At 41.1% G+C, this 26,899-nt stretch overlaps 1 protein-coding gene across 1 annotated transcript in view; it reads right to left on the bottom strand.

Annotated features, from left to right (window-relative positions):
- PDZRN4 (PDZ domain containing ring finger 4) overlaps positions 1 to 26,899 on the bottom strand; it is a 253,113-nt gene that overhangs the window by 25,377 nt on the left and 200,837 nt on the right. Inside the window, exons 4-5 of the mRNA XM_082043513.1 lie at positions 20,960 to 21,213; positions 19,514 to 19,616 (exon numbers count right to left, since the gene is read on the bottom strand). Coding sequence (XP_081899639.1) covers positions 19,514 to 19,616; positions 20,960 to 21,213 — 357 coding nt within the window. The remainder of the gene's footprint in view (positions 1 to 19,513; positions 19,617 to 20,959; positions 21,214 to 26,899) is intronic.

Below are 26,899 nucleotides of genomic sequence, written 5' to 3'. Positions count from 1 at the left end.
CCTTCATGTTTTACCTCTTTATGAACCATTATCAGGTAGAGCTCCAAATGCTTTATGCAGTTTACCTTAAAGCTGGGATGACCTGAGAGTTTGCAAATGCTAAAATACACCAAGGTTTAGCTGACAGGTTTTATGATTATATCCTTGTTTTCTTCAGTTTCTTTCTCAATCACTTGCAAAGTAGTGCCTTTGTACCAGACAGCACTTTCAGAAGAAATCAAGGCTTATTGAATGCAATGAGTGGACCTGATATCTGACGATCCAAGGTGGAGAAGTGTAGTATTTAGCATAAATTCTAAGAAAAGGAGAAAACAAACTCAAAATAATAAAGCAAAATAAGAAAAGAGTAGTTACTTTTATATTTATCACAGTATCACAGTATGTTTGGGATTGGAAGGCAATCCCCCTGCTGGAGCAGGAACACCTAGGTGAGGTCGCACAGGAACATGTCCAGGCAGGTTTTGAATGTCTCCAGAGAAGGAGACTCCACAACTTCCCTGGGCAGCCTGTTCCAGTGCTCTGTCACCCTCACTGAGAAGAAGTTTCTTCTCAAATTTAAGTGGAACCTCTTGTGTTCCAGCTTGATCCCATTACCCCTTGTCCTATCATTGTTTGCCACCGAGAAGAGCCTGGCTCCATCCCCATGGCACTCACCCTTTATATATTTATAAACATTAATAAGGTCCCCCCTTAGTCTCCTCTTCTCCAAACTAAAGAGACCCAGCTCCCTCAGCCTTTCTTCATAAGGGAGGTGCTCCACTCCCTTAATAATCTTCGTTGCCCTACGCTGGACCCTCTCCAGCAGTTCCCTGTCCTTCTTGAACTGAGGGGCCCAGAACTGGACACAATATTCCAGATGTGGTCTCACCAGGGTGGAGTAGAGGGGAAGGAGGACCTCTCTCGATCTACTAACCACCCCCCTTCTAATACACCCCAGGATGCCATTGGCCTTCCTGGCCACAAGGGCACAGTGCTGGCTCATGGTCATCCTGTTGTCCACCAGGACCCCCAGGTCCCTTTCCCCTACACTGCTCTCTAATATGTAATCTCCCAACCTATACTGGAACCTGGGGTTGTTCCTGCCCAGATGCAGGACTCTACACTTGCCCTTGTTAAATTTCATCAGGTTATTCCCCGCCCAACTCTCCAGCTTGTCCAGGTCCCGCTGGATGGCAGCACAGCCCTCCGGCGTGTCAGCCACTCCTCCCAGCTTAGTGTCATCAGCAAACTTGCTGATAGTACACTCAATTCCCTCGTCCAAGTCGTTAATGAATATATTGAATAATATTGGCCCCAGCACTGACCCCTGGGGCACTCCACTAGATACTGGCCTCCAACTAGACTCCGCACCATTGACTACCACTCTCTGGCTTCTCTCCCTAAGCCAGTTTGCAACCCACCTCACTACTCTATTGTCTAGACCACACCTCCTCAACTTAGCTGTGAGGATGCTGTGGGAGACTGTGTCAAAGGCTTTACTGAAGTCAAGGTAGACCACATCCACCGCTCTGCCATCATCCATCCACCTTGTTACATTCTCATAAAAGGCTATGAGGTTGGTCAAGCATGACCTACCCTTGGTAAAGCCATGCTGACTGCCCCTAATAACCCTCTTATCCTTGGTATGCCTTGAGATGGCACCAAGGACAAGCTGTTCCATTACTTTCCCAGGGACAGAGGTGAGGCTGACCGGTCTATAATTACCCGGGTCCTCCTTCTTGCCCTTTTTGAAGACTGGAGTGACATTTGCTTTCCTCCAATCCTCGGGCACCTCTCCTGTTTCCCAAGACTTGGCAAAGATGATGGAGAGCGGTCCAGCAATGACTTCAGCCAGCTCCCTCAGCACCCGCGGATGCATCCCATCTGGACCCATGGATTTATGAATGTCCAGACTATTTAATTGCTACCTAACCCAGTCCTCATCGACTAAAGCAAACTCCTCCATTGACCTGGCTTCATCCAGGGTCTCAGGGGTACAGGGCTCCCCAGGACAGCCTCCGGCAGAGTAGACAGAGACAAAGAAGGCATTCAGTAATTCTGCCTTCTCTGTATCTTCTGCCACCAGGGCACCCACTCCATTCATCAGTGGGCCTACATTGCCTCTGGTATTAGTTTTATCTGCTATGTATTTGAAAAAGTTCTTTTTGCTGTCCTTGACCCCTCTCGCCAGCTGTAATTCTAAGGAGGCCTTGGCTATCCTAGCTGCCTTCCTACATCCTCTAACAGCAGCCTTATATTCCTCCCAAGTGGCTAGCCCCTGCTTCCATGACCTGTAAACTCTCCTCTTCTGCTTGAGCATACCCAACAGATCCCTATTCAACCACGCAGGCCTCCTGGCTCCCTTCCTTGACTTCCTACGTGTGGGGATGCTCTGATCCTGAGCGTGGAAGAAGCAATCTCTGAATGCCACCCAGCTATCTTGGGCCCCTTTTCCTTCAAGCAGTCTTGCCCATGGGATTTCCCCCAGCAATTGCTTGAAAAGGCCAAAGTTAGCCCTGCTGAAGTCCAGGGTTGCAATTCTACTTCCTATTCTGTTCCTGCCACACGAGATGCTGAACTCCACCATCTCGTGGTCACTGCAACCCAGGCAGCCCTCAACCTTTACTGCTTCGACCAGACCCTCCTTGTTAGTGAGGATGAGATCCAGCAGTGCACCTCTCCTAGTCGGCTCCTCCACCATCTGCATGAGGAAGTTATCATCAATGCACTGGAGGAACCTCCTGGACTGTGGCTGGCTGGCTGAATGGTCCTTCCAGCAAACATCAGGGAAGTTAAAATCACCCACAACAACCATGGCCTGTGACTGTGAGGCCACCCTCAGCTGCCCGTAGAAGGCCTCATCAACTTCCTCAGCCTGATCTGGTGGCCTGTAACAGATGCCCACAACAGTGTCAGCCCTGCCAGCCTGCCCCTTGATCCTGACCCATACACTCTCAACTCGCTCGTCATCCGCTCCTGGGCAGAATTTAGTACATTGTAGTTGCTCTCTCACATAGAGAGCAACTCCACCACCACGCCTGGCTGGCCTGTCTTTCCTGAAAAGGGCATAGCCATCCATGACCACATTCCAGTCATGTGAACTGTCCCACCATGTTTCTGTAATTGCCACCAGATCATAATCTCCCGACCGAACATAGGATTCTAGCTCCTCCTGCTTATTCCCCATGCTGCGCGCATTGGTATACAGGCATTTCAGGGAGCGAGCAGAGCACACCAGTTTCTCCCTAGGGGCATAGGAGGCCACCCGGTCCTCATCAGTTTTAGAATGCAGCCCCACTGGGACAAGCCCAGCTACAACCCCATCCCCCTTCGAGCCTAGTTTAAAGCTCTCCAAATGAGCCCAGCTAATTCCTGCCCCAGCATCCTTTTGCCCCTGCGAGATAAACCTTTCCCACGTGACAGTGTCCGGACTGGTGTCTTATAAAACCAACCATTATCAAAAAATCCAAAGCCCTGCCTTTCCTTTTTACCTGTAGTAATAGCTAATGCTAATAGTTAATGCCCATCTTGCTAATGGCATAATTGACTGGATGATTGACTGAATGAATGAAGAACAAAAGGCCAAGAACACAGTACTTACAGAACAGCTCAATGAAGAATTAACTGAGAAAGTACATAAAGGTCTGACTTATTTTAATAAACTGGTTATACTGAAAAGAAATACCCATCCATCTGAGCTAGTGTCTCTCTTATGAAGCATCAACTAGAAGTGCACAGGGACTACAGGGACTACACACACCTTAAAATTCAGATTCATTCTTCAGTATTGTCCTGTGTCTGCCTCATTATAGGTGAGATCAACCTCCAGTTTATACACATTGTTGAATTTTGGCTGCTCTTCACACTTTCTGTCTGGGATACTACAAACACTTTGTCCCGCAAAGTCAGATCAGCTTTATCAGCTTCTCTTGCTAGCAGTTTCTATAAAATATGGAAACCAGGCAAAGCTTTCAACCTCATAATTGTGTTTAGTAATCCCAACTCTGCAGTTCTTATCACCAGGAATGACGTAAACACCTGGATTATTATCAGACAGAGTTCCAAACAAGTGAGCATCCTGGCAGCACCTTGATAATCACATCCACTTTCTTGGTCTCTTCCTCCACATGACTTGAACTTTTTTCCAGGCTGACAAATCACCAGTCATTTACATTGCTACCTTCTATAATATTTAATCTTCAAAATGCCACACACTCTTCATTACTGGCAAGTAATTCTGCTCATCAAATAGAAATAAGAAATACAAACAGAAGCACAGCTATCCCTTCACTCTTCTTATAGGAACAGTTCAATCTAATGAAGTCCTAGGAGGGTAGAGAGCTAACGGTGGAACTACTAAAAAGAAAAATTCAACTCAAATTCAGAACTGACAAGATTGGTATCACACGTTACATAAAAGCATATGTTGCAAATGAGTGCGGGTGTAAAACAGAGGAAACAACAGCCTGGATTTGCAACAAAAAAGCATCATCAGCTGAATGAATGGTGCTCTTCAGACTTCCTTTTATAACACCATTTATTTCACCCCGACTTGGTACCATGCCGTTGTGCCTGTCACGTACAAATGATCAGGGTATGTACAATGAGTAAGACCACACACTTAAAACAGAGGCCTGGTGTTTCAAACAAGTATCACATTTCCCCTTACCCAGATCACATTTACAAATCTCTTAGCTAGGCTTTGTTCAGTAAGCAGTTATGTCTTTAACAACAACCAGAAGTAATTTGAGGAAACTCAGAAAAGAGATGTGTAAATCCTCAGGTCAGTAGAAATCATCACAATGATCCATTTTAAATATGATGCATTTTTTTCTATAGGCTACCTATCTCTGTTTGGATGAAGAGAGTTTGTGGTGCCTTCAATGTACACTTAACAATGTAGTTTCATTTTAAGGTAGATATTTATTTTTCAGGCTTGAGGTGGGTGTTAAGTATTTGTGTGTGCATGTGTCCAAGTGTGCTGGAAGGTAGGGAGTGTGTGTTTGTAAATTTATGTATATGTTTATATGGGTACATACAGTATGCATATATCTGTGTGTAAGCGTGTGCCAGGCACTGACAAAATGATCCATTTAAGAGCATGATTGCTGCTCTTGAAAACACAGAGATGATAAATACACTTACAATGAGAATGCAAAAGTGTCAGATGACACCACGATTCACAAAACCAGAGCAGTCACAACTGCAGCCATCTCTGGACTCTACTTTTGAATGACAAAACATGCAGAAGACTAATTACTTATTAATAACTGAAAAAAGAGAAATGGCAAAAGGAAACAAGAATTTTCAGCTTGATAAAAAAGCTCATCTGTCATAAGCTCATCTGCTCATCTGTAAAATGTTCTCTCACTTTACCTCGATGATAACTGCATGTTTAGGGTGAGCTACTGTAAAGAAACAGCTCACAGGAGAGTCTACAGAGAGGAAATGCCCATCACTGCAGCTTGCTTAAGTGTACCAATAAAAAAAGATCAAAACCGCCTGGGATTCTGGGGCTGCCAGACTGAGGGCAAGTAATATCACAGGCAAACAAAGGCTTCCTAGACCTGAGAACTATCCTAACGCCATCATGACTTACACTCTCTGTCAAAAGGATTTTCCAGGAAATATGTTAATGTCAACGTAACACAGGCTAATTGTAGGCTATGTGGCAGAAGTATACAGCATGAAACAGAGTGCAAAGAAACGTCCTTCCCTTCACAGGTCACTGCAGAGTCTTATTGTATTCTTTTCACAACAAATAAACCATATTTAAATGTTTGTAGTGGATTTAATTTACAAACACTGGTCAATTCCCCTGGAAAAAGAATGCTTCCATCAGAAAATCAAAGCTCTTAACTCCTCTGGTACCTTCACCACGGCAAGTAACAACCATTGTAGGACTTTAGCAGATTACAATTCAGTTTTAGAACCTGTTTTGTAAATACTTATGGAGATTTGGTAGAGTTCAAGATTTTGCTTTTAAAGTGACTGATATTTTCGAATTGTGAAAATAACGTGAAGAAATAAGTTCATTTTCCCCCTAACACTCCCAGTATGTCCTGTTATGCAGATTTTACACAGATAGGCACATCCACAATATACTCAGGGGCTATTTGGATGGAAATAGAAAAGCTATGGAGCAAGACAGAGACAGCCTAGATGTAAACAAGCTGGAACTGCTGGCAGCTGTGCTGTTACAAATAAAATTGCATTCCCCACTGTAGTCTCACTTATCAATTTTGACAGAAGACTGTCCTGACTTCTCATAAACAGCATCGAAAAGGACAAATCACATTGGGTGTCAGATTTGCCAGAATGGATTTGGTTGGTAGCTTACCACAAAGAAACAGAGGGTTATCTCCATTCCACATGGTGGGGAAAAACAATGCTCTGTCCAAGGGGTGGGGGCTCTACCTCATAGGATGAAGTCTAATTTAATCCTCATTTTTTAAAGTCTGGTTAGATTTAAGAATCTCTGACACAAGATTTGTTTACATCAAAGCAGAAAGGAAAAATATCAGCAAGCATTTCTCAAATGCATAATCCAAAAGCAAATACAACACAGAATAATAAATATTTAAAAACAAAATCACTTTCTTGCTGATCCCTGCTTTATAGCTGCACTTAGAGGTGCATGCTGCTTTGTGTCCATACAAAGAATGCTCTGGGACAGCAGGATGCTGTAGACAATGATACCAGTGTTTAAAAAACCAAAACAAAACAAAGAAACACAACAAAAAACAGAATTAATATGCTGACATATAGGCATCTATTAATAAAATATCATCTTGCAACTGTGGGAGCAGAAGTTGGCCCTGTAGCTGATGAATCCTTTGATAATAAAGAAGGTCCATTTGACATGGGAATTCATTCTCTCCTTGTAGCTCTGGAGAGAAAATCTTCGGTGTGCACTACGCTACAATGTAGGAAATCAAACAATGGAGTAAGTTCAGGCACGGCAAGCCTGAGAGTGCATATTCAGCAGTCTGATGTGTGACGATCAGTAACAGTCTGATGGCCTTGAGTGGGAGGAGGAAGACACCCAAGTGCCAGCTGAGACTCCTGGGGGGTGAGGACAGGGGATGGATGGCAGTCACTGAGCAGATGGGGGAACGGGTTGGGTTGGATTAACGATAGAGCTAGACTATGAACGTGAGAGAACTTTGATCACAGCACTATGAACAAATCTAGTGTTGCAGTGGGAAGAAGGGTTTAAGCATATGGGAATGAGATAAACACAGCTCTTAATTCTGCAGATCTTCCGGTCTTGGTGTAGCCTTTCTGACTTGCTTTTAAAGGATATTTTAAGCCTTGAACTTATGGTGGACTTCACAGTGAGTGTAGCTCACAAGGATATCAAAGATGGGAAAAAAAAAATTCTTTATAGATTACAGGTTTCCTGGCTGCAAAAGCCTCAACAGCTGGCAGTGTATCCTCCAGGAACTCACAAACATCCACTCGAACCTCAGTTTTCCCCCTTAGCTAACATGCGTAATACCAAATCTTCAGACCTCTATCAAAAAGATAAATCAAAAAATCCACCCTTATGGGAAGTATTAAACACAAAGTACCCTAAATGCTATTAAAAACCTTCTTTCCCCTATTGTCTGGATGATCATACTTACTGAAAAATAAAATGTCCTGAGCATATTTGGTTATTTCAAACAAGCCATGGACTTACTTTTCTCCCTAATTGTTCCAGCTCCCCATTCATTATCTTTATCGCTGTTTGTTCCTCATGGTGCAGTATGAATGATAATTTATTAGAAGTGTTTAACTACATCAATATATTTTCCTATGTTATGTATGCATATATGTTTTCACCTGCTTGAGACCCAACACCCCTTCTGCTATGTTCTGCACTTGAGAAAACCATTAATTCTTGCTTTCTGAGCAGAGATCCATGATGAACTGCCTGTATATAGTATTTCTCAGCAGTCAGCTTTGATCCTCACTTTTGGTCTTTCACTCAATATAAGTGTGAAGTTTCAAGGATATGAGAAGAGTTAAAGGTATAATTAACTATTACAGATGATCATATGTAGCTAAGGGTTTTCTTTTCACTAATCTTAGATTCTACATTCTCGCTTTCTTCTCACTGAACAAAGTAGGTGGGAATAGCACAGATGAGACAGAAACTCAATCTTGTGGTAAAATGAGATAAGTAGACTGGAGTAGTAACTACTCCATTGTGCAGTGTGTGTGAATATACTAAACTGTCACATTGGCTCACAGCCTCTGTTCCAAAGGAGTCCTTTTCTTTTGGGCAATTTTAACAAAAAAATAAAAGAAATAGAATTATTATTACATGTATTTGAAGTAAAAAATTCTGACTTTTCATTAAAGCTCCTATCCTGACCCCCATATTGAAACTCTTCGGCTTTCACCATTGAAAAATAAGAGATACAACTAACGAATCACTGGTCTGAGCCATTTAAGTTGGGGATGGGGTGAGGGGGGCGGGGGGGGGAATAGAAAGAAACTGTTCAAACCTTACCATTCCAAATTTGGGATTTCGGGGATTTCCAAAATTTGCTCCCCAATCTGTTTTCCAACGAAAATGGCTTTGACATAAAATATTAGAACAGACCTTCTCTTGGTTATCAGGCAGGAATACAGCACTCTGCATCTGCTTAGAAGCCAGTTAACTAATTAGGACGCTGGAGCGCATCTCCTGTGAGGGGAGGCTGAGAGAACTCCACTCAGTTGGTCTTTTGAAGAGAAGTATTTTCTTAAAAATTATTGCTTCCTTCAACACCCCATGCCAGGGCCCAGAGAAATCAGAGCCAGACTCTTCCTGCAGGTGCACAGTGACAATCACATAAGAAAACAGACACAAGTTGCTACTCCGGGAATTTCAACTAGATATCAGGAAAGGACTTCTTACCAGAAGGGCAGTCAAACACTGGAAGAGCTGTCCAGAGATGTTGTAGACTGTATACTATAAAACATAACCAACTATGACTATATCAGCTATACAATCAGCATCCACTTCTTTGTCCCTCTACGACAGGCTCTCTCTGCCATTGCTCGACTTGCCTCAAATAGTGGTACTTGAAAGCAACTCAGAAAATTTAGTGGTGACATCTACTGAAGGGAAAGGGACAATATTAGCACATGACATCTGTGCTAAAACCTTTACAGTGACTTCTCTTACATTTCTGTTTGACATTCATTGTGTTGGAGATTGAGGTCTGGAAGGGACCCAATACCCGCAAAAGCTCTGTCTGCTTGGAAACCAGTCTCTGCACTTGAGACTGCCAGATATATCCTCCTCTGTCCTTGAATGCCCTGTTTGATAAACCATGGATCTTCTCAGGAGAAGACCCCTATGTCTGGAGTGTTCGTGACTCAAAGTGTATAAAAACATTCAAATCTGATACACTTCAAAGGGTAGAGGAAAAGCTGCTGAAAGGAAGAAGGAATTACAATAACATCAGGAACTTCAAGCCCCTGATAGATAGCTATTCCCCTTCCAAAATCACATATACTGCAGCTGTTTCTAAACCTGATTCCCAACTCTCCTAAGTTTAGAGCTCTCTCTAAATTATAGTATGCGCATTTTTCTAGCCAACAAACCTTAGATACACAAAGTCCACAGGTTTATGGGTTATCACAGCTGCAGTTCAAATCAGCTGAGAATCACTTGGCATAACCAGCTTTCACTTTTTGCAATAAATTTCACCTATTGCAGGTAAAATCATACTTTATTTTTGCCGTATTTCAAAATGTTACTGCCCAGCACTTGGCTCTGTAAACATCATTATGACTGCCGCCTGCCTGCTTTGGGCCTGAAACGTGTCAAAAGATTTATCTGCCTCATCAGCACCTTCTAAACACCCAGGCAGCCAATCGAAATGGGGAGGCATAACAGATGTGCCAACATCTGCTGCAGCGAGCATTTATCTGGACAGCAGAACATGTAGCTGTAGATTCAAACTCCTAACCAGTTACAATTCCACACATTTGGACAGGCTTGATCTACAACTGTGTGAAGACTATTTTTAAGTATTAATTAAAATCAGGTTGAAAACATAATTTTTCAGTTTTAGACAGCTCTGAGAAATATACTTTCCTGTAATTCGCTTTATGCATTTCAGACACAATAAAGGCAAAATACTATGAAAAAGCTAAATTTAAAGTTAAACTTATAAAATTAGAAATTCTTAGAAAGCACTAAGCTAGCTACATTTCCACCCCACCCATGCTGTTGTTTACTTTGAGATACATTCATACTAAAATATGTATAATCAAAATATGCAAATTTTAATCACATACATGTGCCTATAAATCAAGCACATGAAGCAATAGCCAATGACTTTTAAAACACAATTTCATTTTCCTGGCACCAAAATGAGGTCTATGGGCACCATATCCATGCTGAGCTTCAGCTGCTCAAACTTCTGTTGCACATGGAAATGTCCTCCACCCCCAAACACATACTCGTATAGACTGATGAAATCATGAGATGAAATACAAAGCAAACTCATCATCTGCTTTTTTGATGCACAATACAGTTTCACCTGTATTCCTGCTCACCAAACCATGCCCTCCAGGAATGACTATCGCATTCTCTTTGAAGAGCTGCCTCATTAAATAAAAAAGCAAACTTCCAGAGAAAAGACCTCTCCTGCTTTTTTGATTTCTGCTCTGAAGGCCCAGCATGCATAATACTGAAACCTTTTTTAAAGTCCATTTTCTTGTAAAAGGTTCCCTCTTGCTAGTGGGATTCAGCCCTTGCTTCCTGTGCTCTTGAATTTCCCAGGATATATGCTTTAAAATAGTGACATTATAATAAGCTGGTTGACACAACTTAGGTTATTTTTAAAAGAATATGTAAAAGAAATTATTTTCTCCCATCTTTTGTCTGTATAGTTAGATTCCATGTCTCCAAGAAATACTACACAAACTTTCAAGCACAACACATTTGAAAAATAGTATTAATAAAACCCTTAGAAACATTTTAACTGGAAAGCATATATGGAGGTATGTGGTCTAAACAATGCATTTCTCCAAAACAGAAGATTTATAATCCACAGATTTCCATAAATACAAAAATATTGCCATCACCTTCCTCTTCCCTTGCTGAGTGAAAAACACGTGACATATATTGTAATGTTGCCCAACAATAAAGTGCTGCTGAACTAAGCTCACTTTTCTTCATTTTCCTGGGAAAACATAAGCTCCAACAAGGGAGAATTTTTATTAGCTTTCAGGTGAAATGAAGAGTAACCCTGTGTTTCTTTTATGAAATCATGAAACAAAATAAGTATCACTGACGTGATATATTTTCCTCCTGTTTTAAAACACAATAAATGGTAATCACTCTGATAAATTTGCCCATGGCAGTTTTGAGTCTTTTTCTCCCCATTCTCTCATGATCCTGTGTAGTTATGGACACAACTAAAGTCACTAAATTGGGATATTCATTACTTAGAGGAGGTGAGATGACAGTAACTTCATCTACTTTGAATGTCAGAATTTTGTGATGATATAGCAATACACTCAAAATTAACAAACAACAGCGGCAGAAACTATGCTGACATCCTCTTCCATTTAAATGATCCAATGACTAGCAAGGAAGAAGAGGGATTTAATGGCCAAAACCAAGATGCACTACAAGTAAAGGCTCTTGGGTTTTACTGCCAGTTCCATAATTGACTGATTTGGCAAGTCTCTCAATAAAACTGTCCCTAGTCCACCTGCTTGTGAATTCCTGTACCAATGCAGGACATAGTAACACTGAAGAACCTCAGTGGAATGATGCTAACTTTAATTAATTAATACTTGAAAAGTTACTTCAATTCTTAAAAGACAGATGAAAAAGTAAAAGGAAATGACTGCTCCTTTTACCGCTCCTTTGCTCATTTACAGCGTAAATTGGCCAGAGTTAGGGAGAAATTACATATTTATTATTGTCCATGTGTAAATTATGCTGAATTAAATCCCCAGGCATTTTAAAAATAAAAACACCAGTGAAATACATGATCTTGAGCTGTAGTACACCAAATGTATGCTAAAAGTGTCTCCATTTAATCATTACACAGTGCTATTCAAATAAGTACAGCAAAAAAATATTCCAGCGCCACTTCTCCATTTTAACTGTGACATTTGCCATTTTTACTCCATAGTGACAGTCAGCTGGATCACAGGTCAAGTGTTAGCAGCTCAGAACTCCTTCTGAGTTCAGAGAAAAAAAATTCGAGGAAGAGTTTTAGAAGCCTCAATCATTGTAGTGTTTTCTCAGGGCCAACTGAAACAACTCTATTAATCTATTTACTTGTCCAGGAGACTTCCACACAAGCTTTTCCATGAACAGCTTTAAAATACAGCCCATCTTTTTCGCTGGATTTCTATGATACAACAGGTAGGAATGGAAAAAAAAACAAAACAACAAACAAAACACCACCCCATGACCCCACAAAGCAGAAAGACTCTCCTGAGCAACCAAGACCACCGATCGCAGACACACACAATACCTGCTCACTTCCTTCATGACACTTCTTAACGGCAGATGCTATGTAATATTAAGAACTGCCACAAAAAATCAGAATAACGGTGTCAGTAAAATGTTTCTATACCGTGGGGCATCCATGATGCAGCCATAGGTGGTTATTAACTGATGATCAGAAAATAAACACAACACAGTAAGTCTCTGAGCTGTCAGATTAGTCCCTTCACCACAGCAGCAGCTGTGTAAGGCAAGGCATGTGCTTTTCCATTGCAAATCTACACCACGTTCACCAGCAAGTATTTTCACATTCCCTGTACCATACCAGGCAGGTCTGATGACAACGGAAAGACACAACCTTGTCCACCATTTCAGCTCTTCTACACTGCAACACCCATATCTGCATCAGGATCCTTATTTCTTGCAGCCTTCTCTTTTAAATTACATCTGGTAGTTGCTGAATTAAAAACCTACCTTTTATTCACTAAAGCCTCTTTTTTCATTCACTGCAAGTTTTAAGAAGTTCAGGAAAAAAGGATCCAATTGCAGTAGGGCATACAGAAGAAACAAGCACAACCTGATGGCAAGTCGCAGAGCTATTATAGTGGTTCTGCCCCTTCACAGCACTATTATCCTACCTGACCATGGCTGCAACTTGGCTTGAGTGATCCCTGACAAAACAGGGTTTCTCTCTCTCTTGTGCACCCCTTTATATTATTAAATTTTTAAAAATACTTAATAGCTGTACTCTTATCTCAGAAAGGTCTTCTGTTTTGATGGTTACACATGCATCTTCTGGGTTAGCTTCACTGTATAGAACCACTCATCAGATAACAAAACAAAAGACCCTGACTGCAGCGATCAGGAGCACTGCCAGTGTGTGCACAGAAGCTGCTTTCATAAAAGCTGTTTATTCAGGTGTTAGCAATTGAAGCAAGAGCTCCAATTGTGTTGCTGTTAAGTGCCTGCAATGCTCACACAGGGGTGTTTGCAGGCTATCACAGGTCTGAAGGGAGCTGTTACAGGCTATCAGCTCAGTAATCCTCATGTTAAAAAGGCCTTAAATATGTATTTACAAGATAGACAGATGTGTTTGGTTTACTGGTTAAATAAGCTATGTGTTGAAAAGGCCTTAAACATGAATTCATAGTGCAGGCAGGTCTCTCTTGGCCAATGACATCAGTGGTGGGCCTTTCGGTCCAGAGACCACACTTCAGTGGCCCATGGGGGCCTCAATCCCCAAGTACTTACATGTTCAAATAACTTTATTCAGATAAACAGCCTCACTCAGATTTCTAATCTGAACACAGTTACTCCTTCTTTTGTTCCAACAGAAAAAAAAAAAAAACCAACAACAACACAACAATAAAATTGATCACTTCAAAAGTGTTATGTCACAGAAAAGTGACATTTGAATTTGTGCCTGAATACCAACCTTCCCTCATCATGGTGGGATGAGCGCTACTGGAAGGGTAAACCAGTGGTTTACAGCTGCATTGCATCTGCACCATGCTCAGGCATGGTGACAGAAACAAAGAGAACAGGATAAAATTTTCCCCTATGGGAGATTTAAGTGTTCAGTGAGAAGGGTCCTACACAAAACCTCACTCATGGCCAATTCTGAAAGTTTTCTATCTTTTTTCTTCAAGTCCCATTTTTAGTCAATCGTGAAAATAGCCAACAGCATCCAATCCATAAATGCTCAGGTCAATAGGAAAGCTTAGCAATATCAGTGAGTTTGGATCAGGCCAGAGGTAAACTTAAAGGACTAATCCACATTTACAGTTAACAGATTTATGAGTGCAAATGAACGGCTGTGCATAACCATAAATTATTACATTCAACATGCATACACACACATTTATTTCCTTATTCTGACTGAAAATCTGTCCCTTGGGCCTACAAAGCAGAACATGAACTGAAGAGTATTAAGCAACCCTTAGAGCACTATGGGTTGCTCTGGCTTAGTAGAGATGTTGATGATGGAGTCAAGCTTCTTTCATATTAAACTTCTAACTTCCAGAAGTCCTATTTTTCAGAGCATAGGAGGAATCAAACTAGCACGTGTGTAGTTTCTAGCTCAGCCTCCACATTTCATAGAGGCATCAGGTGGAAAAATCTCATGTGCCTTTTTGCTCAAAATTCCATGCTCTTTTGTGGCTGCTGTTTCCTGCAGAACCTCTGATCCTTTCATTGTCTTGGACACAAAAGGCTTCATAAAAACAGACCACAGAAAGATTTTACCTGCACATGCCTCATGGTTGTCTGTTGATTTAGTGACATGCACTAACTTCCTGAGCAAAATAGTAAAATAAAGAAACTCTGTGGTTTCTAAGACCTTAAGTGAAGGGCATCAGAATACCTTGTAGTTTCCTACAGGGTCAACTTAGCCCTTAGCAACTTGTTAGTGCCCCAATCTGCCAGCACTAGATTTACGTGCATTAAAAATGGAGTCATCAGACACAGGCCGGCTAACACAATGGCTGCCATTCTGCCTTTTTCACTCTGAAAACGCTAATCCTGGCATGGTGGACCATTTGTGTTGGTTTTCCAGCCTCCTGCAAGCTATGACATTGTACTGAAGCAGTCACCTGTGTCTTTGCCTAAAAATTAGAATAATGAGAGTTAAAAAGTCTTTTAGACAATTACGCTGGTCTCCTTTCCACATCTACATCAACTAACACCTAAACTCCCTCCAAAAAAAACCCTCAACCCACTGCAATTCCTTATCAAGGATGTCTACTTTTGCTGTTTGTAAGAAGTATTCAGCTAGAAATAAGAATCTTTTCCTCAGATATATGAGATTTTAAAAGCTGTAATTCCCCAGAGACACTGGTTCTCACAACAGAAACCAATCACTTCTCACTTTACTTTTACTCAAAAGCTACTTCAGTACATGGACGGTACGAAGGTCTCTGCCCTTGGATAAGGACTTGTTGACTAAACAACACCACGTGCTTGTAACATCTTACTTTCTTCTGCTCCTCTTGAAGGGCAGTCTCCTCAGATTGAATATGTAGGACCAGACATCAGCGATGCTTTCTGTTGTCAAGCTTTACATTTACAACATACTGATTGTTTGTATTTGTTTGTATTTGTTTGTTTTGTTTGGGGGGTTTTGTTGTTGCTTGTTTGTTTACCTATATTTTCACAGATCCACCATTTAAGTGACTTTGAACCCATCATTTCTGTATTGTGGCCAACATTCCAAAGCAAGTATATGATGTTTCACTCTCCTGGATAGTAGGTTCAGAAACATTATTAAAGAAGTGCATGTCCATTAGCTTATTTAATCCTCTCCAGCACCAGTATCCTCTATTATTACATGGACAAATTTAAGAGTCATGTTTAACACTGATCTACTGGGGGTTGTGATGCTTTGAGCCCTTTAGCCTCATTGGTACCAGAGAGTGTGATGTATACTCTAAAATCATATGATGTAATTCCAGCAGCACAACAGCCACTCACAGCCAGACCGGGTGGGTTTGTCCTGAATCTCTTTGGCTCTCTTTCAGTGATATTGACTGCAAGTCCAACTGAGCATTTACAAATCACTCAATATCTGCTTTATCTTAAAAGTCCTCATGGGTATCTGGCTACACCAGCGTGGCAAATCTTTTGACCTCTTTCTGCCAACTGACTGATGCTGGCTCTGATCCCTGTCTCAGTATCTACCAACAATTTGGATTCCTTTTGGACAAGTTTTGTAGCAGCAGCATAAGGATGCTTAAGTTGGCTATCAGCAGTCCCCCAGCTTCATCATCTTTCCAGCCATTTGTTTAAAGTATGGTACTGCATGGAGCCTAATGAGCCTTCCAGGGAGTTCATGCTTCCAAGACAATTGGCTCATACTTGAGTTTATTGTGCTGTGACAATCTGAGCACAACCCACTGGGTTTTTCTAGCTTACAAATGGAGTAGAAGAGTCTTGTAATTGTTTAATCCTACCAAATCCACTGGCAAGCATATCCCCAGTGCTGGCTATTGTATGTGATCCTCCTGTTTTGTTTCTTGTAGTGGTAACTCAGGTACTTAAACACCAGCACATATGTGTAAGCAAGTTCCAAGCTAATCAAAGCTTTACAGAACATTTCCTTTCTTGGAAAATATTCTTGGTTTTAGCACCCCAGTTGCTAGTGATCTTATTTTCTTACTTCCTCATTTGGCTGAGTATTTTGCATTTGTGTCCCAGAACTGATGCATTCTTCACTTATAAACCGTTTCTAGGAAATAATGAAGTGCTGCTCTTGTTCTTTTTCTGCTCACTGTCTTGTTTCAATGCCTTTCTGAAATCTCCAGGTTTAGCTTGGAATAAATTTAAAAATTATTGTTTGTCATGGAGACCTGTGAGCTTCGTACCTGTGTCCTTTTAGTACAATGGAGACACTAACATGCACTTAGTTAACTGGACCATATTCCTAACACCAGGCACCTCTTTTGCTGTGTGTGATTAGTTAAGGTTCACACCAGAAAGTTGTCATGAAATAAAAATGAATGACAAAATCAGGGAGCACTGATACAATCCTCTTTCTACAGAAGGCACAGTAGTAACAATAAACCTCTTTCCCCTAAACACGGAGAAATCAAATGGTGGGAGACATGGGATCTGTGCTTCTGCAAACCACAGAGTGACATGAGCAGAGATTCTGCACCCTCTCTTCTTGCTGATTTTACCTTAGATAGTGGATGGACAATGCTGACTTTATAAGCTGTTGTCTTCCCAAGTGCTTGAGCATTTTTTCCTTCCCTGATGCTGCTGCCAGCACAGCAGCTTGTGGAGCTATGCTGGAAATCAGACCAGGCAGCTGGGCTAGGTTAAAAACAACCTTTCTAAAAATCTATTTAAAAAAAAAAATACTACTTCTCACATCTGTTTCACAAAAAGTAATGCTGGCATAACTGAGAGGCCAGAAAACATCAGGGCAAGGGTGGGACCGAGTGGCCACAGCAGGGTACACCTAAGCCAATACTGTTGTAGGGACCTTGACAGCATTGGACCACAGCCTCTGCTCTGCTCACTGTCCTGCTGCTTCTCCCCCAGATCAGCATCAGCAGATAGCAAATCCCTTTCGACTCTGTCCTTTGTGAGACTTTTTTTTGGATGGAGAGATATATCTCTGGGGACAATGCTCTCAATTGTTGCATATACTAGTTACGGCAAAGGAACTTAATGTCTTATGAGGACCTTAAATACAGATAATACATCCAATGAGTAACCTAAATCATAATATTACCATCGGGGCTTAAATTTTGGGAATGTCTTCCTTGTTTAAAGCTCCGCTAGTTAAAGATTCTGAGATGTTCTTGTTTCTCCTTCAAAACTTTCATATTTAGTATAATGTATTCTTCTCAAAGGAAGCTAGACAGTTCCTTCCCTATTTAAATTTCAAATGAAACACTTTTTTTCAGTCACTCATTGAATTTGCCTTGGGCAACTGAATCATAGCTGACAGCAAATTAATGACTATGATGGTGTGATTAGTAGCAATTACAGGCAACTGAGAACCTGTCCAAGCATTTGCCGCTGTCACAATACTTATGCCAGCTATTATTAGGGATTAATAATGGTCATAAAGAGGACTTGATTCCACCAGGTAGACTCTTTACAAACTTGAAATATGTTAGTATTTTAACATGTCACCGATATTCTCAATAAATGGTGAAAATTATATTATCTAACCATTATTTTTACTAACATTCTTTCTGGATGCTAGCTTATTTAAATATTATTAGAACAATTGTTTCTATTACATTTAAGGAAGAAGTACCATAAACAAACACACTTGACAGAAAAATTTAATATTACATTACACATGGGGAATCAAAACAGAACTTAAGCCCTGAGACTCCCAGGCTGTGAGATATCACACCAAAACCCAACTGGGAAGAAATAATGATTTCACTAATCCCTAGTAATGATTTTTTGAGGAGTTTAAATAAAAGTTTGCTTGTTCTGATTGAGATTCAATAAGTAGATGTTATTGGATTTTTCTGCATCCTGGGGGAAGAACTTCACATTCCCCAGGCTGCTAGAAGCAAAGAACAGTGGCCTGAACATGCAATAGAGCATCTTATCTGCTAAAGACACGATAAAAGTGAACACACTGCATATTTGCCAAAGCTTTCGTCATTCATTTCATTTCCAAATGTCAACCAGTTATGTGAAGCCTTTAAAAAGGTTTCTTAAGGTAGAGCAAACAGGAGGACAGGATATTTTTAATCTTGTGCTAAATATATTTAATTATTTATAGTCACTCCTATTTAAAATACAGTAACTTGAACTTACGCAAAGACTCAGCACTGTTTAATAATAAAAAGAACCATCTGTTTCTTATGCCTGTCCCTACAAATATTTTGTTACTGGATGGTAGTGGAAAACATGAAAAGCTAACGACTGGCAGACAAGAAGACTATTTATACATTGAAATGAAAATCTAATGAAGAGCAAGATAACCAACCACATGTCATCATTTTGGGAAGCCTCACATAATGATTTTCCAGTGACTCAGAAACGCATTCACCCTTATCATGGGCGAGTACAATGCTCTTGCAATGGGAGGTTTGTGGTACAGAGTACAATTTCTTATAACTGCAATACTTACAATATCAAATATCAAAGAGCAGGTAAATAGAAATTACATTCATTTTCATAGTTGCAAACACTTACAAACACTCACAAGCATATGGAAGACTGATCCCTAAGGTGTGAGACACAAGGCAAATTAATTCTTAAAATTAGGGGAGAAAAAGCAGTTAAGTTTCCAGTTACCATTTTTAATTACAGAAAGACTTGCTTTAAACTGCGAAACCAAAGCATCTGAGTTACAGTCTCCAATGTGCAAAGAGGGAACATGTTTAAAAAGCCTCCTGGAGTTGTATGTAGCCACCCACACTTCATGTGTGTAGCCTAGCTCCAGTAAAGCCTGTGACATTACATAAGTATAAAATAAAATAATCTTTGATGTCAATTTTTTAAGAAGTATCCCTACTATTATTTTTCTCAGAAGACCCTGCTATCAGCTGTGCAAACACTGTATCTGTAATAACAGTAAGAGAGGCAGCAGTGTGCCAGTGATCTTACCTCATACTCAAAGTCCTCTGCTCTATCTGCATCAGCAGGCAGGCTGGAAAGATACTCATTACCATCATAAAATTCATGCTCCACTGGGTGAAGGGAATGGCAGCTATGTGGAACAAAGCAGTACAACAACAGCAAATAAGCCAATAGGGTTTTTTTAATTAAAAAGTGATTTAGAACCCCCACTTCTCTGTACTATAGTTTTCTCATCTCTGGAATGCTACGCTGAACGGCCTGACAGCCTGAAAGAAACTGTGCAAAGAAGTTGCAAGGACTGTTTTATTTTCAAAAGCTCATACTCCAGATGAGTTCATTTTGCTGGGTTCATCTTCTGTCAGATATACACAGGGTGTTTTCTTTAAAGGATCTGTTTCAGGCCAAACTACTTGATTGTGACAATTTGGGATTCCTTATGCTCATAAATGTACCTAACTCCAGATTCACGTGCTACGTCATGGCCGGGGACAACTCACTAATTATTTGGTTATAAAATATTGAACATCCACAGTCTACAACCCATATCAGGCTCACAAATTGTTCAAGAACTTTCATAAAACAACTTGCATTATCCTCTTCTGTTAAAGTGCTAACAGGGTGGCTAAGGGCATTTGAGTAACTGCACACTTAGGAATGTCAGTAAACTGCACTGTTAAATGGGCTTGGAGCACAAGGAAAGAGGTCTTGCAAATGCGCACCTAGGTACAGCCTTTGACCCAAAGCTGGATCCCAACCACGCAGCACCCAGTGTGGATCTACCTTAGCAGAGGTAGGAAACTTTCCCTCATGCTGGGGGCATAGGAACTTCAGTCACAGTAGCAGGCAGTTTAGTAATATCCAGTAACTCAAATATCCAGTAGGCTCAATCCAGCATTTGGGTGGTAAGTTCTCTCTGAGACAATCATCTACCTAGCTTACCTAGAACTTCTAAAAATGGAGCTACATCCAAGTAAAAAGCAGTATGTTCTCTATTATTAATAGCATCAATTCTGCAGAGATGCATGGCATGCCAGTACGTCAGTGGGAAAGCTCTAGAGCTATCATAGTTGTGCTGGCTACAGACAGAGGGCAAGAATCAACCACTACATGGTGTTACGCATGAAGTGGAGCACAAAGAGGAAGAAGCCGATTCCTCATTTTGAATAGGCACCACTTGCTGATGTTTGCATTCAATTAAGTTTCAAATAGTATCTATTCAACCAAGGGATAATTTAATTAATATCATTTGACAGGTAAAATTGTACTTTTGATCTCAAGTTTTTGAATTGTTTTGCTTTAGATAATCCATAAGCAGAGTTTACAAAAATGGTAACTAAAGATCAGATGGGACACTGGTTACGAATGACATAATTTATTTAAAATGTTCCTTAGACTTTTTCAAGAGAAGACTAAGAGCCTCCTACTGCAATGCCTCAATCCCACAGGTAAACAGCAGGAGAAGATAACCCATACCTGTCTGAGAGCAGAAAAGGGCAGATATCAGGAACTGGTGGTGTGGAAGGTCTTAGTTTGGCCAGAGCCATGATGTGCTCAAAAGTGATGTCAGTCTGAGTGCTGGCATCCACAAGCCGAACATCCTGAGAGCTACCATGAGCTTTGCTAATTGGGGCTCGTCGTAAAACCTGAACTACAATTGGCTCCTTGGCATTGCGAAAAGCTTCCACTGCCTCTTCATGAGTGGCCTTGGAGAGGTCCTTCCCATTGACCTAAAGAAAAGGAGAAAAATATACTAAAGATTACTCTCAAGAGCATAAAAACATAGGTGTAAGATATAGGGGGATGAATTATTTGTGCAATACATCAAACAACAGATGACATTGACTGGACCTTATTTTGGCATCCATGCAAGAGGGAAGATAAAGCTGGAGGGAGAAAGAAATTCTTTAATCTGTTCTACCAATTAGAAACAGTTTGAACTCTTCCATAACTGTCCCAATGGAATCTGAATATGGCAAAGAAGCTACAGCATTTTAAAAGGACATTCAAAATTATTTCCTTCATGCTATTTTATTTACCTCATAAAATACAAATAAAAAAGGAGAGGTGCCTTTAATTTTCAATTTCAGCATTTTCTGTGGCATGCAACTGTTTCAAAGGATTTCTGGCACAGCATTGTTATTAATGCAGATGTCAATAAACTTGTCTCTGATGTCTAAAAAGAAACAAGGCAAATTTTCAATGTTTTGTCACTTATCTACTATGGCCATTATACAATCATTAAGACCAAAGATAGGAAGATTTGACTAACACAGTCAGCTGCTGCTGTTTAAGGAAAGAGGAATCTAAATGAAACAAACTGAAGACACAATTTGTTACAAACAGACAAATAATAAACCAAACAAAATTATGCTACAAATGCAGCATAGCTTGGCAGAACTACAAGACTGTGGCAAGGTTTCTCTCTGCTACGAGCAAAGCAGCAAATTCCTCCTAGTCTATATGAGGTCTTCTGGTATCAAAAAAGTTAACTGCAAGGCTGAGTGATGCTAAATTCACATGAATTGTGAAGTGTTTAGGGCAAACTCGCCAAGTATCAGCACCCTACAAGCCATGAGAGCTAATTTGCCAATGGCAGTCAGTAGCAAAGCCCGTGGACACAGGGGCTGTGCAACATCCTCACAGAGAAAATACAACTTCGTTGTTTCCAAAGCCATGGGACTGCTGTTGACTGCTGCACAGGACCTAACTGTTGTGAGCTACTGTGGAGACAAGATGATCCTGTGCCAGGGTAGAAAGGCAGGGTTTTCTAGTAGGAAATATGAATATCTAAGGGCATGAAAGAATCATTAAAATTTACATCCCTGGGAAAATCTCTACAGTGGCAGGAAATCAGGATTCTACTGTATGTTCATGCCCAAATTACTTCTCACAGAATCACACAGAATCACAGAATGTTAGGGATTGGAAGGGACCTCGAAAGATCATCTAGTCCAATCCCCCTGCTGGAGCAGGAACACCTAGATGAGGTTATGCAGGAAGGCATTCAGGCAGGTCTTGAATGCCTCCAGAGAAGGAGACTCCACAACCTCCTTGGGCAGCCTGTTCCAGTGTTCTGTCACCCTCACTGAGAAGTTTCTTCTCAAATTTAAGTGGAACCGTTTGTGGTCCAGTTTGTACCCATTACCCCTTGTCCTATCATTGGTTGTCACCGAGAAGAGCCTGGCTCCATCCTCGTGACACTCACCCTTTATATATCTGTAAACATTAATAAGGTCACCCCTCAGTCTCCTCCAAACTAAAGAGCCCCAGCTCCCTCAGCCTTTCCTCATAAGGGAGATGGCTCCACTCCCTTAATCATCTTCGTTGCCCTGCGCTGGACTCGCTGCAGCAGTTCCCTGTCCTTCTGGAACTGAGGGGCACTTTTGTTGTACAGACAGTGAAGTTATAGAACTTCTGCTTAATGAACTAACCCTAAACCCTCCCCAGAATTGAGTCCTAACTGACTTCTCCCCAATGCCTACAAATACTGATTGAAAACAAACTTGCTTTGCCGCATCATTCTTTCATTTAGAAAATTCTTGAAACTTTTTTGTCAAAAAAGGAAAAACAATGCCAGGAAACTCAAAGGACCCATTCAGCAGCCTTCAATATAATTTTTAAGCCTGTCAGCAGAAACATCTGCAACTAAAAAAAGCCATACTCGAGACAACACAGGCAACCATAATCCTGTCTATTCATTCTATTAATTCTATTCCAGAGTGTGTGCTTGAGTATAAGGTAGAACTATCTTTCCTCTGACACAGCTTCTAAACAAGCAGCACGTTTCTAGCCACATTACTCAAGAAGACATGCAAAATAACCACACTGTAGTGTAGCCACAAATGTAAAGGTCAATTGATCTAACTAGCCCTGATGCTGTACATGGTGATGAGAAGGCTAGAAATTACCCAAACAGATGTCTATACATAAAAAAGCTCAAAACTCCCTGTACTGAAGGTCTGAGATCCCCAGAAGTACCATACCACTGTAGCCTAGACTGCAAACAAGTAATATGAGTGGCAGCTAGCCTAGTCACCTAAGTTTAATGCATAAGTGCACGTTACCTGATGACTGAAATCAAGACTTTATGTTAAGATTTTATCATTTAAATTATCATTCATCAAATTATAACCTTGAGTTATGTTAATCTAAGTACCTGGGAAAATATCAGTCGTATATAAGAGGAAGGACCAGAACAGTGGAAGAACAAGTTACAAGAAAATAAAGGAAATTTCCCCAAGGACTGAGCTTCTGCAAACCCTCTGAGTAATTCCCATTCTTAAGGCCCCAGGAACAGAAAAATTACTTCCCTGCTGCCCAAAGCCCTTTCAATATTTTTAAAGTTTCGGACAACAGGTCTGGTGCTTCTCCTAAAAGCAAATGCTTGAGAATAAATACTACACAGCACTGTATCATTTTTTTCCCCTATTCAAGTATAAACCACAATCATTCTGTGTCCCAGTTGAACCACATGGTGATTTTTGGCACAAGCTGACCATATCACAGATCTGCATCAGCAAAGCAAGAAGATACTTCGATAGCATACAAAATGTATTATTAGATTTTTTTGGAAAATCAGAAGCTCTGTTTATTTACATCAGTCAATACTTATCACTTATTCTGAGGAAACAGACATAATTTTGCAACAATGCCATTTACATGCAAATTTTATTTCCAAAGAATAATATTATTGTAAAATCACAAGTGTCAAAAATCACAAAAGATATGCATTTTCATTTATCCTGGGAATCTACAGCTAACCTCTATTTTCATTTATTTGTCTATTTAATTTAAGACTTTAAAAAAATTCCATCCTTCATGTTGGTTTCTTACGAAGTACAAGCTCTTCAAACATCCAATACTTGTTTAAATTGTCACTTGATGTTCATCAACACACTTGGTTGATCTGCATAAAGGTCACCTAATTTATGAATGCCGCTTTTCTCAGAAGAAAATCTATAGCTGAATTACTCTGTGCTGTCAGTTGTCCTGCCCACTTGGGGCTGGGAAGAGAAAATTTATTTTAAAACCTAAAGCCAGTGCTACAGATGGGGTTGGAAGCCCTCCTCATGTAGCTTCTTTAAGGGTTTTCTGCCTCTTGCATTATCCCCCAACTTAACACCCACATATAGTTACCCTGGGAGCTGTAGACAGCTGAGCACTTATTTACAGCAAACCACTTACAGGTTCTTAGTGGATGATGAAATAAAATCCTTGCCTTGCAAAGGTTACTTTCAGTGGAATCCAGGGTACTATTTTAAGTGGATAGAGAAATCAGTCACTTTTAACAGTCAACACAAAGACATAGGAATACATTTGTTGTAGCAGATGGGCTAATTAATCCACAAGCGAGTTGTGAATGTTAAGTAAAGAATATATCTTTTCTCATGTAAGCCATCCTCCAGCCCTGTTTGATTAAGCTTCTGTTTAATGAACAACTACAGAATCACAGAGTCACAGAATGGTTGGGGTTGGAAGTGATCTCTGAAGATCATCTAGTCCAACACACCTGCTAAAGCAGGTTCACCTAGAGCAGAACGCACAGCAATGTGTCCAGGCGGGTTTTGAATGTCTCCAGAGAAGGAGACTCCACAACCTCTCTGGGCAGCCTGTTCCACTGCTCTGGCACCCTCAAAATAAAGAAGTTTCTCCTCATGTTTAGATGGAATCTCCCATGCTTCAGTTCTGTGGCCATTGCCCTTCATCCTATCGTTGGGCACCACTGAAAGGAGTATGGCCCCATCCTCTTGACATCCACCCTTGAGATATTTATAAACATTGATGAGATCCCCTCTCAGCCTTCCCCAGGCTGAACAGACCCAGCTCTCTCAGCCTCTCCTTATAAGAAAGATGCTCCAGAGTCCTAATCATCTTTGTAGCCCGCTGCTGGACTCCCTCCAGTAATTCCTTATCCTTAAATTGTGGGGCCCAGAACTGGATGCAGTACTCCAGATGTGCCCTCACCAGGGCAGAGTAGAAGGGGAGGAGAGCCTCCCTCGACCTGGTGGTCACACTCTTCTTAATGTACCTCAGGATACTGTTGGCCTTCTTGGACACAAGGGCACATCGTTGACTCATGGTCAACCTGCTGTCCACCAGAACTCTCAGGTCCTTCTCTGCAGTGCTGCTTTCTAGTAGTTCCGCCCCTAACCTGTACTGGTGCCTGGGGTTATTCCTCCCCAGGTGCAGGACCCTACACTTGCCCGTGTTGAAATTCATCAGGTTCTTCTCTGCCAAGTCCTCCTGTCTGTCCAGGTCTCACTGAATGGCAGCACAGCTTTCTGGTGTGTCAGCCCTTCCTCCCAGTTTGGTATCATCCGCAAACGTGCTGCGGGTGCACTCAGTCTATTCATCCAGGTTCATTGATGAACACATTGAACAGGGCTGGACCCAGAACTGATCCCTGGGGAACCCCACTAACTACAGGCCTCCAAACAGACTCTGCACTGTTGATCACAACCCTCTGAGCTCTGCCACCCAGCCAGCTCATGATCCATCTCATTGTGCATTAATCCAGTCTGCACTTCCTGAACTTGCCTGTGAGGATGTAGTGAGAGATGGTGTCAAAAGCCGTGCTGAAGTCAAGATAGACAACATCCACTGCTCTTATCTCGTCTACCCAGTCAGTCATACCATCACAGAAGGCTATCAGGTTGGTCAAACATGATTTTCCTTTGGTGAACCCATGCTGACTACTCCTGAAAACCTTCTTTTCCTCCACATGCTTGGAGATGATGTCCAGAATGAGCTGTTCCATCACCTTTCCAGGGATAGAGGTGAGGCTGACTGGCCTGTAGGTTTCTGGGTCATCCTTCTTGCCCTTTTTGAAGACTGGAGTGACACTGGCTTTCTTCCAGTCCTCAGGCACCTCTCTTGTTCTCCAAGAATCTCCTGACCCATCCTGTTCTGGACACATCGCAAAGTCTAGGCCACTTATCAACATCTCCCCCAGAATGACGGCTGACCACTGCCTGGGTTCTGGCCATCCCCTTCTTGCTCTAAATCCAGCCACATGCCAAACTTCATAATCATCAGAAAATAAACAAGCAAACGTGCTTTGTCTTTAATGCACAAATCAACTGACATTGGCCAACTGCCACTTCCAAGGGAAGCACCATGTATGGAGGTTTATTCCCACTTACACAGATATGGACAGTAGAGAAGGAATGAGGGACAGGACTATGTAACAAAACCCTGACTATGAAAAAATATAGGCAAAGGATTGTTAGGTTATCCTTGTGCTTTGGATTCAAAAAATAAATAAATAAAAATAAATAAATAAATAAAAATCAGTCCTTCAATGAACACTTCTTCCAGGATTTAAGTGCCTGTGACTGAGAAATGAAATAGTCTTGTCTTCTAACACTTTTCTGACGTTTATAATTTCTTTTAATCCTAGCCAGAATTTTTGAA

This window comes from Streptopelia decaocto (assembly GCF_964273445.1).
Source record: "Streptopelia decaocto genome assembly, chromosome: 1".
In the NCBI taxonomy this organism is placed as follows: domain Eukaryota; kingdom Metazoa; phylum Chordata; class Aves; order Columbiformes; family Columbidae; genus Streptopelia; species Streptopelia decaocto.
The sequence above is the reverse complement of the archived record's forward strand: the minus strand, read 5'-3'. Positions and strand labels throughout refer to the sequence as shown.